The sequence below is a fragment of the Vipera berus genome, assembly GCF_964194415.1.
Source record: "Vipera berus genome assembly, chromosome: 3".
In the NCBI taxonomy this organism is placed as follows: domain Eukaryota; kingdom Metazoa; phylum Chordata; class Lepidosauria; order Squamata; family Viperidae; genus Vipera; species Vipera berus.
The window spans coordinates 163,951,709-163,965,404 of NC_138204.1; the positions used below are offsets into that span (position 1 = coordinate 163,951,709).

Here is a 13,696-nt window from a genome sequence, read left to right on the forward strand (position 1 = left end):
AATGAAACCATACAGCCAGTTGTTAGATTTCTAATAACCACAGACACGTAGACATGAAAGATTACATGGTAGCTTTTTCAAGGAGACTAGGGGTCCCATAGACATGTTGATAAAGTGTGGCAATGAAATGAGAAAAATCAGAATTCACCACGTACCGTCTAGTAAACTAAAGGGAAAAATAACATCAAGTAGTCTGTTCCATACTGTTATCTAAAGTCATCATATGAGCTCATAGACACACATATGTGATACTGATCTTCCTGTTCAGAACCAGAGATAGATAGCACAGGCAAGGAAGGATGGATTGGATGGACCATTCATTATTAGCAAAGGGCATACAAGAAGAGTGAGTTAAGCTGGAGTCCCTATTGTAAATTAGTAATTAGATAAGAATAGAATGCAAATTGAACAGCTGATAATGAAAAAAATTGGGATCTCTGCTAAGAAAGGTCATTTAACGTGCTCATAAATTACCTGGTATTAAGCAAGAAGCAGGTATGACTGCTACTGCTGCAGAAGTATCTAGGTCAGTAAAAAGAAGGGAAGGGAGGTGTGTTCCCAAAACATCAAACTAAAAAGCAACCAGTAGTAGGTAATAGAAGCAAAGGAAGAGCATTGGGGCAAAATCTGTAGCTTCATAGTACATTATGAACTTCCTGTGGCAAAGCAAGGATAGTAACATTGTGAAAAATAGACCTATGAAAAATTCAGCCCGCTTTGTGGCTGTACTAAAAAAAAAGTTTCATGTTGGAGCTCTTTAAAGATATTAAAAATTCAATCGCTAATGACACATTATCTGGATTGTGATGAGAGCTAGCACAAGCATCAAGGATTGAAAAGGCTAGATAGCTAATAAAACATATAGAGAAACCCAGTCTTTATCCTATGAATCATTAGGTTCCTAAAGTAGCTATTTCATATGCACACACTTGGAGATATTTCTTTGCAGCCAGGAATGGCTGGAAAGTGCTGGAAAGTGCTGTTTCACTTGATGCTGGTTAAATGTCATACTGTCTAATCCAGACATGTCAAACACAAGGCCCGGGGGCCAGATCCGGCCCGCGAAGTGGTTTCATGCGGCCCGCGAAGCCATCCTGGAAACAGTGAGCGAACGGCCCCCACTGCCTTGGCCCTGGCCCAGAGACCCTCAGATCTGTCCCACTCCTGCCCAGGCTCCCATATGCACCCTTGATGCGAATGATGTAGAGCTGGCCATGCCCACCCAGTAGGCCATATGCACTCTAGCCATGCCCACCCAGTAGGCCACACCCACCCAGGCCATACCCACCCGGCCCCCTGAGGGCAACCGCAATGCTAACGCGGCCCTCAATGAAATTGAGTTTGACACCCCTGGTCTAATCCAAAATGTCCAGTCAGCATAGGTCAGGCATAGCATTTAGGAAAATCTAATGTGGCAGCTAGTGAAGTAGACTGGAATTCTTATGGAATGTGCTGACATCTATTCAGACATGTCTGGTCCGTCCACATGATGGGGATTACCCAAGAGAGTAACTGGTGCCCTGGTTGCTAGCACTACAAAAAGGTAGGTGGAGCTAAAGCCAAAGTTGCTAGAGCCAGAAAGAGAACGTGGGAATTAATTTACATTTCAATGTAACAAAATTACATCTACTGTAGTTATACCATATGGGATGTTTCTAATGCTTTCTATCACATGTAAAGTGAAAAAGTAGTAACATTTGGAAGAATTCTGGGAACTAAGTAGGGTACATGTGGACCTGCAGCCTTAGAATATGCCTCCTTTGTATCATGAAATTTAAAGCTTCAGCTTCCAAAAGAATCATCCACTTCCTCAGAGGTTACTCTAACAATTCAAAAACACCAGTGTTGAAGCATAATTTATAAATATGGAATATACATAAGGCTAAATTAATTTTAAAATTATTTTTAATTAATGGAGTTTGTTCCCAACAAATCAATACATGGTAAAAAAGAACAAAGACATAACACTGCAATTCTGAAACACATTTACTTGGATAAAAAATTCCATTTAGAAGAAGAAATATTTACTTTCAAGTAACCATGCATTGGATTGCGGTGTAAATTGTTTCAGCTGGGTGTGGGAAGAATATGTATTATTTCTTAAAAGAAAAATCTCCCATTTCTTTCAGGAAGCTGGATAAAATTACTTATTTCAATATAAATTTTATGTGCACTAACACCAAGTCAAAACACGTGCACTCATAAGCCTATTATATAACTGGGGTAGCTCTGTAATTTATAAACAAGACTTAATAGGTTTATGTCTACTTTTAAATGGGCAACTCGAATTTTGCTGTTTCAAAATAGATTCAGCCAACCTAGTGAATATGGGAGGGATAACGTTCATTCTGTAGAATTTGGGCCTGATTTTTATTTTGTTTATTTTTTGCGTTAAAAGTCTTGGCTCTCACAGCCCCATTGAGCAAGTCAATAAATTGGGAAAACTTAGCTTTACCTTTGATGCAAAGCATTAACGATCCATTCTAAAGAAAATGGCTAAATTAATCCTTTGAAAAATTAAGCTCTATGATATTCTTAATGTTATGCAAATGATTAGCACTAAAGCAAACACTTCAGACTTGAGAATTGTATTAACTTTATTCATTAACTTCTTCCTCATCATCTTCAAATGCTTCCTCTCCATCGTTTGCTGTTGCTTCTTGGTACTGTTGGTACTCAGAAACGAGATCGTTCATGTTGCTTTCTGCTTCTGTAAATTCCATCTCATCCATACCTTCACCAGTAAACCAGTGAAGAAAAGCCTTTCTCCTAAACATGGCAGAGAACTGCTCTGAAATTCTTTTGAAGAGCTCTTGAATGGCAGTGCTGTTTCCAATAAAGGTAGAGGCCATCTTGAGGCCACGAGGTGCTATATCACAAACAGCCACTTTGACATTATTTGGGATCCATTCTACAAAGTAGCTACTGTTCTTGTTCTGGATGGCGAGCATCTGTTCATCAACTTCTTTCATGGACATGGGACCTCGGAAGACTGTGGCCACTGTCAGATATCGTCCATGTCTTGGATCACAGGCTGCCATCATGTTTTTGGCATCAAACATTTGCTGAGTGAGCTCTGGGACTGTAAGAGCTTGGTACTGCTGGCTGCCTCGGGCAGTCAAAGGAGCAAATCCAGGCATAAAGAAGTGCAAGCGTGGGAATGGAACCATATTTACTGCCAACTTGCGTAAATCTGCATTTAGTTGGCCAGGAAAACGCAGTGATGTTGTGACCCCACTCATTGTAGCAGACACCAAATGGTTGAGATCTCCATATGTTGGCGTGGTAAGCTTCAAAGTACGGAAGCAAATATCATAGAGCGCTTCATTATCAATACAGTAGGTTTCATCTGTATTTTCAACCAGCTGATGGACTGAGAGAGTGGCATTATATGGTTCTACCACGGTGTCAGAAACTTTGGGAGATGGCATGACACTAAATGTATTCATTATCCTATCAGGATATTCCTCTCGAATTTTGCTGATGAGAAGTGTTCCCATCCCAGAACCTGTTCCTCCTCCAAGAGAATGAGTGAGCTGAAATCCTTGCAAACAATCACAGTGTTCACATTCTTTTCTCACAATATCAAGCACTGAATCTACAAGTTCTGCTCCTTCAGTATAATGTCCTTTGGCCCAATTATTTCCAGCACCCGTTTGTCCTGAAAAGGAAAAAAGATCAGATTTACCAAGTCGTGAAATAGACTCAAAATATCTGTAGATGAATCTTCACCATTCCAAAATCTATATAAATTTAAACATTTTCAAGTGTCATATATTGGGAACTCTAGCTGCCAAGTAATAGTCAAAACATTCTTAGAAATGCTTCATATAGTTTTACATTCGTATACATTGTGGTATACTGACACTATAACACAGGAATTTCATTCACGCCCATTAATGCCAAGATGGATAGGTTTGCCAGTTCTCATGTTTTTTTGTCTTTTACTAAAAATTCAAGATTCATCAGCCGGTGCTATAGAAAAATGCATTGGCTACCTGTATGAAGTTTTGTTACATTTGGGGTTAACGTGAAACGAGAGGAACGCACCAAAGGTGCAAGGATACATAAGCATTGTCTAATGCATGCATTAAACACATTGTCCTTGGGAATTTTTCTTTTTGTAACAGTCTATCGTCAACATACCAAAGATAAAATTATCAGGCCGAAAGAGTTGTCCAAAAGGACCAGATCGAACACTATCCATGGTTCCAGGTTCCAAGTCCACCAAAATTGCTCTGGGTACATAGGTTTGGGCTAAAAGAAATAATATGTACATTAAATTAAAACAGACTACCGATCTATCCACATAAATTTCTGAATATTTACTACACCATCTAATTTTTATTTGATCTAAAAATGAGGGACCAATTTCCTTACTGTTCTTGGGGAAAATGCCTTATTGTCCTTCACAACTATTGCAATCTTAACCAAGGCTTTTGCTTAAGCTCAGCCAATATACATATGCCATCCCACTTTGAAAATCTGTAAAGCTCACTCCCACACTCATCCTTTAGGTGCCATGTCAAGTGAGCATTTATGGATATAAATGCCAAGCTGGTGCCATTTTTAAAACTAGAATTTCAAGTCCTAAACACCCTTACAGTCCCCATTACCAAAAGTGAGATTCTTGGTTTCAGCTCATCAAGGTGTTTCCCACATACCATTACAATTATTACATTCGTCTTTTGGCTTCCCAAAGGCATGTCCTCAGCCACTTTTGGATCAGAATGATAGCTTTGTTGTTAGCCTCAGGTTATAGTACAACTACCATCATCGGTTATAAACATGGCCCACAGCGATTATTTACTTTTGTTTTCCTATCATGCTATCAGTTTAAGCAAGGATAGGCAAATGGAACTTGTGTACTACATTAACAGAAGTGGAAGTTAGTGGGAAGCTTCATTCAGCCAGAAATGTCAGGAGCCATGGGGAAGGTGGGGGGAGGAACAGGAGAATGGACTGCTACCTTATCTGAAATTAATCCAGGACAAAGCTCAACATGCTCACACTTGTAAACAATGGCAGGATTTCACGCTTTTGGACTGGGACAATAGCTCAAAACATTAGGGCTTGATATTAGTAAATCACTGCTTAGTTGCTGAAGTTTTGCAAACTTCCGTGATTTTCTCTAATTGAAGAAATTGCTATGGGGCAATTTTTCTATCCCCCCAAATGCAAAAGATGGTATGTCAGAAGCTAGATACACATATATTCGTAAATATGTATGCACCCATCCAACAAACTCACAAATGCTCTCTCACTTAGTGAAAGAGGAACTGTAATTTCCCCTTCCTGAGAACTGAGCACTCATTAAGTAATTTCCCCATTTAAGTCAAAGACAGATAATTGGCATAACTCTTGGCAACCAGCTCCTTCCAGCCAATACATGCTGCTTCTGCTTCTTCTTCCTCAGGCTTGCACTCAAACCCTTGCATTCAGCCACAGTTAAGAAGTGGGCCCAAATGTGGCAGGAGAAAAATTTGAGGCAACAGTATCAGCAGCTATTTGTCCAACTATGTGACCACAAAGAATCTCTCTTAGGGTCATAAGTAATGAAGTTCAAGGATTGGTAAAAGTAAATGCAAAGAAGCAGATTTTTCACTACAAACGAAGAACGTTCTTAAAAGTAAGAACGACTCAACAATGTAAAGCAGACATGTCAAACACAAGGCCGGGGGGGCCAGATCCGGCTCGCGAAGTGGTTTCATGTGGCCCGCAAAGCCATCCTGGAAACAGTGAGGGAACGGCCCCCACTGCCTTGGCCCTGGCCCAGAGACCCTCCTCCTGCCAGAGACCCTCAGATCTGTCCCTCTCCTGCCCAGGCCCCCATAGGCACCCTTGATGCGAACGATGTAGAGCTGGCCATGCCCACCCAGTAGGCCATATGCACTCTAGCCACGCCCACCCAGTAGGCCACGCCCACCCAGGCCATACCCACCCGTCCCCACTGAGGGCAACCACAATGCTGATGGGGCCCTCAATGAAATTGAGTTTGACACCCCTAATGTAAAGGAACATTGTAAGCGGTAGATGTGCTTTTTTACACTGGGAATTATGGTGAAATCTGACATCTCTGACAGGCTCCTGTTTGGGGCAACTATCTTATTGAGACCCAAAGCAAATATATTACATATTATTAAAATTGTAATGTATTTTGTCTTGTGTTTCATTTGTCTCCCTGTTTCAGCAGGATGCAGCATGTATTTTTGAAATTTATACATGTTACACTTATGAATTAGAAGGCCTAAAACACACGGGCAACAGTGCTTAAGAGACAAAAATGCAATTTTACAACCAATTATAAGTAACTTGCTCTATCTCACTTTCTGCTCTGAAGTTCACAGTTCACTCATGACCAACCCACACTTAAATGCTGCTCGTTAGTATTATAAGATATTATGCTAATTAAGGCAGATTTCTTTACTAGATTTTTTTTTTACAAAAAAGCCAGCTTGGCAATTACTTTATGCTAAAGTTCACAGAGCAGCTATTAAAACACGAAGGCATCTTGGGACGTTTCCAGAATTTCCCGGCATGCTTGGGAATTCTGGGAACTGGCACCCTAAGGCCAGGGGGAATGTGCTGTTGTCGGGGGGGGGCTGGGGGTGGGGGAAAGCATTTTTCTAAAGGAAACGCAAGAGCAACCTCGTCGCTTCCTTCCCATTTTCTCTCTCCCCCCCCTAAAGAGATCGCTCGGGGGCCCGAAACTCCTCACAACTCACAGGATGATTCATTGTAGTAGACGCTGATCCTCTCCAGCTGCAAAGCTGAGTCACCAACGTAGCCTCCGGCTGGGTCAATCCCGTGCTCATCGCTGATCACTTCCCAAAACTGCGAGGAGCAAAAAAGGACAGGGGACGACGATTAGGGCGGCGCTGTTCTCCAGCAGCCCGTAGGGTCCGCCTGCCTGTCTCCCACCCACGGCGGCCTCGAAGGCATGCGCCGGATCGAGCAGCTGCTGAATGCCAGGCGTGTTTGAGAGCGGCTCCGGACGGCCCCTCCCGCCCCTTGCCTGGAACAACCCAGCAGCGAAAACGTGTCTCTGTCTGTGTGTGTGTGTGTGTGTGTGTGTGTGTGTCTGTGTCTGTGTGTGTGGAGGGGGTGGGGGGGCCCTGTTCACCGCCCTGAGTCCTTCGGGAGAAGGGCGGTATATAAATTAAATTAATTAAATAAGTAAGTAAGTAAGTAAGTAAGTAAGTAAGTAAGTAAGTAAGTAAGTAAGTAAGTAAGTAAATAAATAAATAAATACATACATACATACATACATACATACATACATACATACATAATAATAAAGACAGGAACCCGAGGAACTGCAAAGGAAAAGAAATCGGTTTCCAATTCTCAGCCCGCTTCCCGACTCGAACCTCTTTCCCCTTTCTTTCCGCTTTTAATCGCTCCATCCTCCTCCGCTCCCCCTTTCTTTCCCCCCCCCCGTCCCGGCCCAGCTTCAGCATTTTTTTTCTTTCCCCCCCCCCCCGGTTTCAATTTTTTTCCCCCCGAAGCCTTTTATGGTCAACAACGCAAGGAGCGGCTATTGAGTTCCCGTTTGGGTGGTTTCTTTCCAGCGCTCGGCGCCCAACAGGCGCCTCGGCAAGTTTCAAGAATCTTCGCCCTCCCTCCCCTCCCCTCCCCTCCCCAGCGAAGCGAAACTGGCAGGGAGGAATTTTGCTCATCGCTTTTTTTTTTCTTCCCTTTTGGGTATTAAGGACGAAGGAAACGGGGCGGCTTCTCCTGGCCCAGGGGTAGGCAACCTCGGCTCTTTTATGACTCATGGACTTCAACTCCCAGAATTCCTGAGCCAGCTATGCTGGCTCAGGAATTCTGGGAGTTGAAGTCCATGAGTCATAAAAGAGCCGAGGTTGCCTACCCCTGTCCTGGCCTCTTTCAAGGAACGTCCCTCGTTCCAGGTGGACGGGAGCGAGGCGAAAGGGCGCGGTCGCCTTTAAGGGGAAGAGCTGGACATCGCCCACCCCGCGTCCAGCACCTCCCGAGCGGCTGCCAGAGCTCTTTCGTCGTCCGCGATTTATAATTCATCGGTTGGCCTTATAATGCGACATAATTCCCCACCGCCGCCGCCGCCGCCATCATCATCATACCTTGGTTCCGATTTGGTTTCCACACTGACCGGCCTGGATGTGCACGATCTCCCTCATGGTGTTGGTTTTTTTTTTTTTTGCTGCGCCCGCTGCGTTCGGCTTCGCCGCTTCCCCTTTGCCTCCCTCCCGTATTTCAAGCCCTGCGGCGGATGAACGCGGAGTTGCTGCCTCAAAATGGACGTTTTGATTGGCTCCCGGGCGGTGATTCAGCCTCCCCGCTTGGCTCACTCGGCAACTTCACAGAGGCTGGGAGGGAGCAGCAGCAGCAACTGGCGCAGCCCCCTGACCAGCCTTTTGCTCCGGCCGCGCCTCTCGGTGCGTGTGAATCGTCTCCCTCTTGTCTTGGCAAGAGCCGTTTTCGCACGCTAGAGCAGCGTTTTCCAACCTTAGGAACTTGAAGATGCGTGGACTTCAACTCCCAGAATTCCCCAGCCAGCTATGCTGGCTGGGGAATTCTGGGAATTGAAGTCCACGCATCTTCAAGTTCCTAAGGTTGGAAAACGGTGCGCTAGAGGTCAGAGCTTTCTATACGTTAAGAGTGCCTGGCGCTTGCCCAGACCCCTTCCTCAGCCAGGCCGGAGTCTAGTAGGTAGCCACCTACCCCTCCGACACATTGGAATGGTGTAATTCAATGTTGTTGTTAGTTGCGAAGTCGTGTCCGACCCATCGCGACCCTATGGACAACGTTCCTCCAGGCCTTCCTGTCCTCTACCATCTTCTGGAGTCCATTTAAGCTCACGCCTACTGCTTCAGTGACTCCATCCGGCCACCTCATTCTCTGTCGTCCCCTTCTTCTATTGCCCTCAATCTTTCCCAGCATTAGGCTCTTCTCCAGTGAGTCCTTCCTTCTCATTAGGTGGCCAAAGTATTTGAGTTTTAGCTTCAGGATCTGGCCTTCTAAAGAGCAGTCAGGGTTGATCTCCTCTAGGACTGACCGGTTTGATCGCCTTGCAGTCCAAGGGACTCGCAGGAGTCTTCTCCAGCAGCATAGTTCAAAGGCTTCAATTCTTTGGCGCTCAGCCTTTCTTATGGTCCAATTTTCACTGCCATACATTGCAACTGGGAAGACCATAGCCTTAACTATACGCACTTTTGTTGACAGGGTGATGTCTCTGCTTTTTAGTGTGCTGTCTAGATTTGCCATGGCTTTCCTCCACAGGAGCAAGCGTCTTTTAATTTCTTGGCTACAGTCCCCATCTGCAGTGATCTTGGAGCCCAGGAAAATAAAATCTGTCACTACCTCCATTTCTTCCCCATTGTAATTCAATAGTCTGAATTAAAAAGGCAGTCTGGTGTAATGGTTAAAGGCACTGGGGAGACCCGAATTCTAGGGCTCCCTTAGGCATGAAGGCTGGTTGGGTGTTTGGGCCAATCACTTTCTCTTAGTCCTAGTCTAGGAGGTCATAAAAAAAAATCCTGACAGAAGATGCAATAAACCATTTTCAAAAACGTTACCAAGAAAACTGCACAAGCTTTTGCATGCATTCATCAGTAGTCAAGGTTGACAAAAAGGATAATTCATAGCTCTGGGCTTAGTGCAAACCCAGACAAAATAGGGACAGAATGGAGTGTACTTTCTGCACTGTAATATATCCATCCCATCCCATCCCCCCTTCTCTTTAAGCTTTTAAGAGGTTTTTAGAAAGACAAGGATTGAAAACAGAATACAGGTAGTCCTCCACTTAAAACCATCCATTTAGTGATTGTTCAAAGTTACAATGCACTGAAAAAAGTGACTTATGACCATTTTCCACACAACCATTGCAGCATCCCATGGTCACATGATTAAAATTCAGATGCTTGGCAACTGGTTCATGTTTATGACGGATGGTGGTGTGTCCCTGAGTCCGTGATCACATTTTGTGACCTTCTGACACACAAGTCAATGAGGATGCCAGATTCATTTAACAATCATGTTATTAACTTAATCGCAATGATTCACTTAAAGCTGTGGCGAAAAAGGACATAAAGTGGGGCAAAATTCACCTGTCTCACTTAGCAACCGAGATTTTGGGCTCAATTGTGGTTGAAAGTTGAGGATTACCTGTACTGGAATTAAACAAAAAACCCCTAGTGATAAAGCGTGGATAAAAACTATCAATTTTTAGGGAACTTTTCTCCTCTTTTGTTTGTTTCCATGACCACTGTACTTTGCAATAAACTTTGAAGGATAGTGTTAGTTTCTCTTTAGGTCATTTAATTGGTTATTTTTTTAATTGGGTCTAGAAACCTATTTTTGTTTTCCTAGAAACCATATTCCAAATGTTTAAATTTGCTTCCAGTGTGATGTGCAGTATGGTCCTTATTATTATAATACAGATATATCAGTTTCCTATGTTGTGACAAATTGTAGATGTCAGCATGTATCTTAATACATTGTATTTTTATTTATATTTATATTTTCTGGAATTATATCTGAAAGAAATAATGATTTCAGTTCAAATTTTACTTTTAGAATTTTCTGAATATTTTGTTCTATTTCTTCTCAGTATTTTGAGGGTATTTTTTAACATGACTATCATATATGATAAAATGTTCCCCTGTTGTGGCATTTCCAACATATATTATTATGATTTGTCTGCATTAGTAATTATTGATGGAGTTGTATGTATATAACCTGTAAAACATTTTATACCAATTCTCCCTTAAATTTTATTGATTTTTCCCCTCCACATTTCTTCCCATTATTGTACTGTGATTGCTTCTTTGTTGTTTTGAACCTGCCAGCTGAAACAAAAAACTACATGTGTGGTAGATGTAGCAGCCAACCAGATGTCTGCAAAAAAAAACCTTGGTAAGTGTTGCTTCCAGTGGATTGAGAAATGGAGAGGGTGCCCAAGAGGTTTATACTTTATAAAGTTTGTGCCAGTGCTGATTTGCCACTGGAGTCTTGTTGCCATGCACGACTCGCAGGCTTCTTTTGCAGACACTTGGCAAGTGATCCCTTAACTTCTTTGACAGGAAAAATCTGGCCCTTTTGGGACAGCCTGCTACAAAGTGAACAGGAAGGAAGTGACTGCAGAAAAATAGGGGCCATGCCAACTTTGGGCTCTGGCCATATATTTACCCATGAATTAAATTGCCATATTGCTTCTAGCAGATTACTCCTACAAGAATGTGCTCTTCAGTTGGAAAAAGTGGTCCAACCTTGGTTTTCCTTTGTAAATTAATGAATGCAGCCATGCAAAAAAGAGATTCTTCCTTCATTGTGGCTTGGTCTTAAATGCAATGAACGTTGCGGGGCAATTGACTATTCCAAGCATCTGGAATCTCAGTCATGGCCACCTGCTAGGAAGGAGTCTTCCAGCAGAGAATCGAGAGGGGAGCCAGAAGGAACAATTTTGTATTTGCCTGGCAGAGTTGTGACTCAGAGTTGGAAGGAACAGGTGGGATAACACTGCTCTGGACACATTAAATGATGAGTATGCTTGTGCTTCCACCCCCGTGTAGTATGATTTGAAAAGAAACAGATCATCATTACATTCACAAGTGAGCCAAGGGTCAACATTTCCAAGTCCCAGTGCAAGCAGGGGCATTTTTTTCTTCTTGGGAGGGACTACAATCATTCATTTAGCGACTGCTCAAAGCACTGGAAAAAGTGACTTGCAACCAGTATTCACACTTGAAACTGTTGCGTGATCAAAATCTGGGTGTTTGGTAATTGGTATGTATTTTGACAGTAGCAGCATCTTGGGTTCATGGGATAATCATTTGTGACTTTCCCGGGCAGCTTCCAACAAACAAAGTCAGTTGGGGGGGGGGAGCCAGATTCACTTAACAACCATTGCAAAAAAGGTTATAAAATTGAGTATGACTCACCTAACTACTGCCTTGCTTAACAACAAATTCTTGTCTCAATTGTGGTTGTAAGTCAAGGACTACCTGTATTAAGTTGTGTAGGCTACTCCTGTTCCCTGCTTAGAATAAATGCAGGGCTACACCTGTCAACGTCCATGCCTTTAATCATTGTGAGAAAGAATCTCTGCCTAGATCTAATTTTTCCCTGTCATCTGCCTGGACAGCAGGGATGGGTTTCCTGCAGACAAGCAGTGTATGGGGCTGTGTGTCTACGTAATCCCTTCCTCTCATTCTTTCAGTAGATATTGGGAAGGAGGGGTAATTTGATTGTCTTCCATGCTAAGGAAAGGGAAGCCATAGAAAAATGAACATAGTGCTAAGACAAGAACAAATATTGAAACAGTATTTGAAATATTACTGAGTACAGATAACCAGAGGAAAGAATTGAAACCATGAGTGGTTGGTACATTAGTATACTACCAAAGACATAGCTACCTTAGTTGAAATGATTTGTATGTGCCACCTACACAAGAAACAAGCAAAGAAACAGTAGAAATATTGTGTAAGTCATGGAAAACTGATGGAGTGCTTTTTGCATATTCCATCTGTTTTGCAGAATCTTTTCCGTGTTTTCAAGGATTTTTTTTTTAAATAGTTCATTTTTTCCCCATTTTTTTTAATCTTTTGAGCATTCAAGATTACCAACTGACTTTATTAGAAGTAGTAAAAAAAAGGCCATATCCAACTTTTGAAGCAGTTGTGCATCTCCAATTATTGATATTTGTGTAACTGCTATTGGTATTGTTGCAGCTAAACGAAACTTCTGTTCCTCTTTTGGATTGCTACATTGCCAAGAAAAAAGAAAGCAGTGGGAAACATAATTTCCTGGCATCAAGAAAGGCAATATGGAGTATTCCTACCCAACCTTATTGAGGAAAAATCTACTGTTTACAATCTTAACTGGAGGATGGAATCAAAAGCTTTGATGACAAAACAAATATTTATTTTGAAAGGGATAAATCCTTTCATTGTAAGGTAAATAGGCAGGAGCCAAGGAAATTACAACAGTTATTTGTTACCAAATGAAATATGCTGAGACAACTGCTCTGCCTTTTTAAAGCTAGCCATTATGCATTCAGAGGATGGCAAAGTTGCCACAAAGTAGCTCACTGAAAAGCACTACATAACTTTCAAGCATTTGAATCTTTCCTTAGCTTTTTTTTTAGATCAACCAAGTGCACTTAAGTTTCTACTATACCAGGGGTATACCAGCTGGCTCAGGAATTCTGGGAGTTGAAGTCCACGAGTCATAAAAGAGCCAAGGTTGCCTACCCCTGTACTATACTGTCTGCTGTTTTCTGTGATGAAAAAAGTCAAAGTTGATTTGAGGGACTTTAAAGTATATATTTACAACCAGAAAAAAGAGACTGAATCCACATATTGCTTGATTTTTTTTCCAATTTGGCTTTCAGTCAGGCATGTTTATTAATAATAAAATTATTTCTCATGATCATTTTCTCGCTCTGTTGCAACACCTTATGCAACTTTCCTTAAGAAACTTTCCAGGGGCATGATATAGGACGTCAAGTCTTGTAATTCCAGCAAGAGGTTTGTCATAATTTCAACCCCAAACTGGAGAGAGATCATCTTTAAGTATGTGCATCACTTGCTCTTTAGATTTTTGACTGTTTAAGAAATATTATATCTGCAGTGGGGCAATATAATTCCTTATAGTTCCAATAATGTGGCCATATAAAAACAAATGGCACACGCCATAATCTCCTGACTCAAACAAG

The 13,696-nt window shown here is 42.2% G+C and overlaps 1 protein-coding gene across 2 annotated transcripts; it reads right to left on the bottom strand.

Moving 5' to 3' along the window:
* Window positions 1-1,920: 1,920 nt before the first annotated feature.
* On the bottom strand, window positions 1,921-8,326 carry TUBB6 (tubulin beta 6 class V). Of its 2 annotated transcripts, none has more exons than XM_081326165.1 (4): window positions 8,103-8,326; window positions 6,726-6,834; window positions 4,147-4,257; window positions 1,921-3,661 (listed from the first exon to the last, which is right to left on the bottom strand). In XM_081326165.1, the coding sequence occupies exons 1-4, from the start codon at window positions 8,157-8,159 to the stop codon at window positions 2,598-2,600; spliced, it is 1,341 nt and encodes a 446-aa protein (XP_081182291.1). In that variant the 5' UTR covers window positions 8,160-8,326; the 3' UTR covers window positions 1,921-2,597. The 2 variants fall into 2 exon arrangements, with proteins under 2 accessions (XP_081182291.1, XP_081182292.1); XM_081326166.1 differs by lacking the exon at window positions 8,103-8,326 and adding an exon at window positions 7,289-7,470.
* Window positions 8,327-13,696: the final 5,370 nt, after the last annotated feature.

Excerpts from the sequence above, each read along its gene's own strand:
- TUBB6 (XM_081326165.1), bottom strand. The coding sequence starts at position 8,159 with ATGAGGGAGATCGTGCACATCCAGGCCGGTCAGTGTGGAAACCAAATC. Across the intron at positions 4,258-6,725 it reads CTACTACAATGAATCATCCT|CCCAAACCTATGTACCCAGA; the intron begins GTGAGTTGTGAG and ends TATTTCTTTTAG. Across the intron at positions 3,662-4,146 it reads GCCTGATAATTTTATCTTTG|GACAAACGGGTGCTGGAAAT; the intron begins GTATGTTGACGA and ends TTTCCTTTTCAG.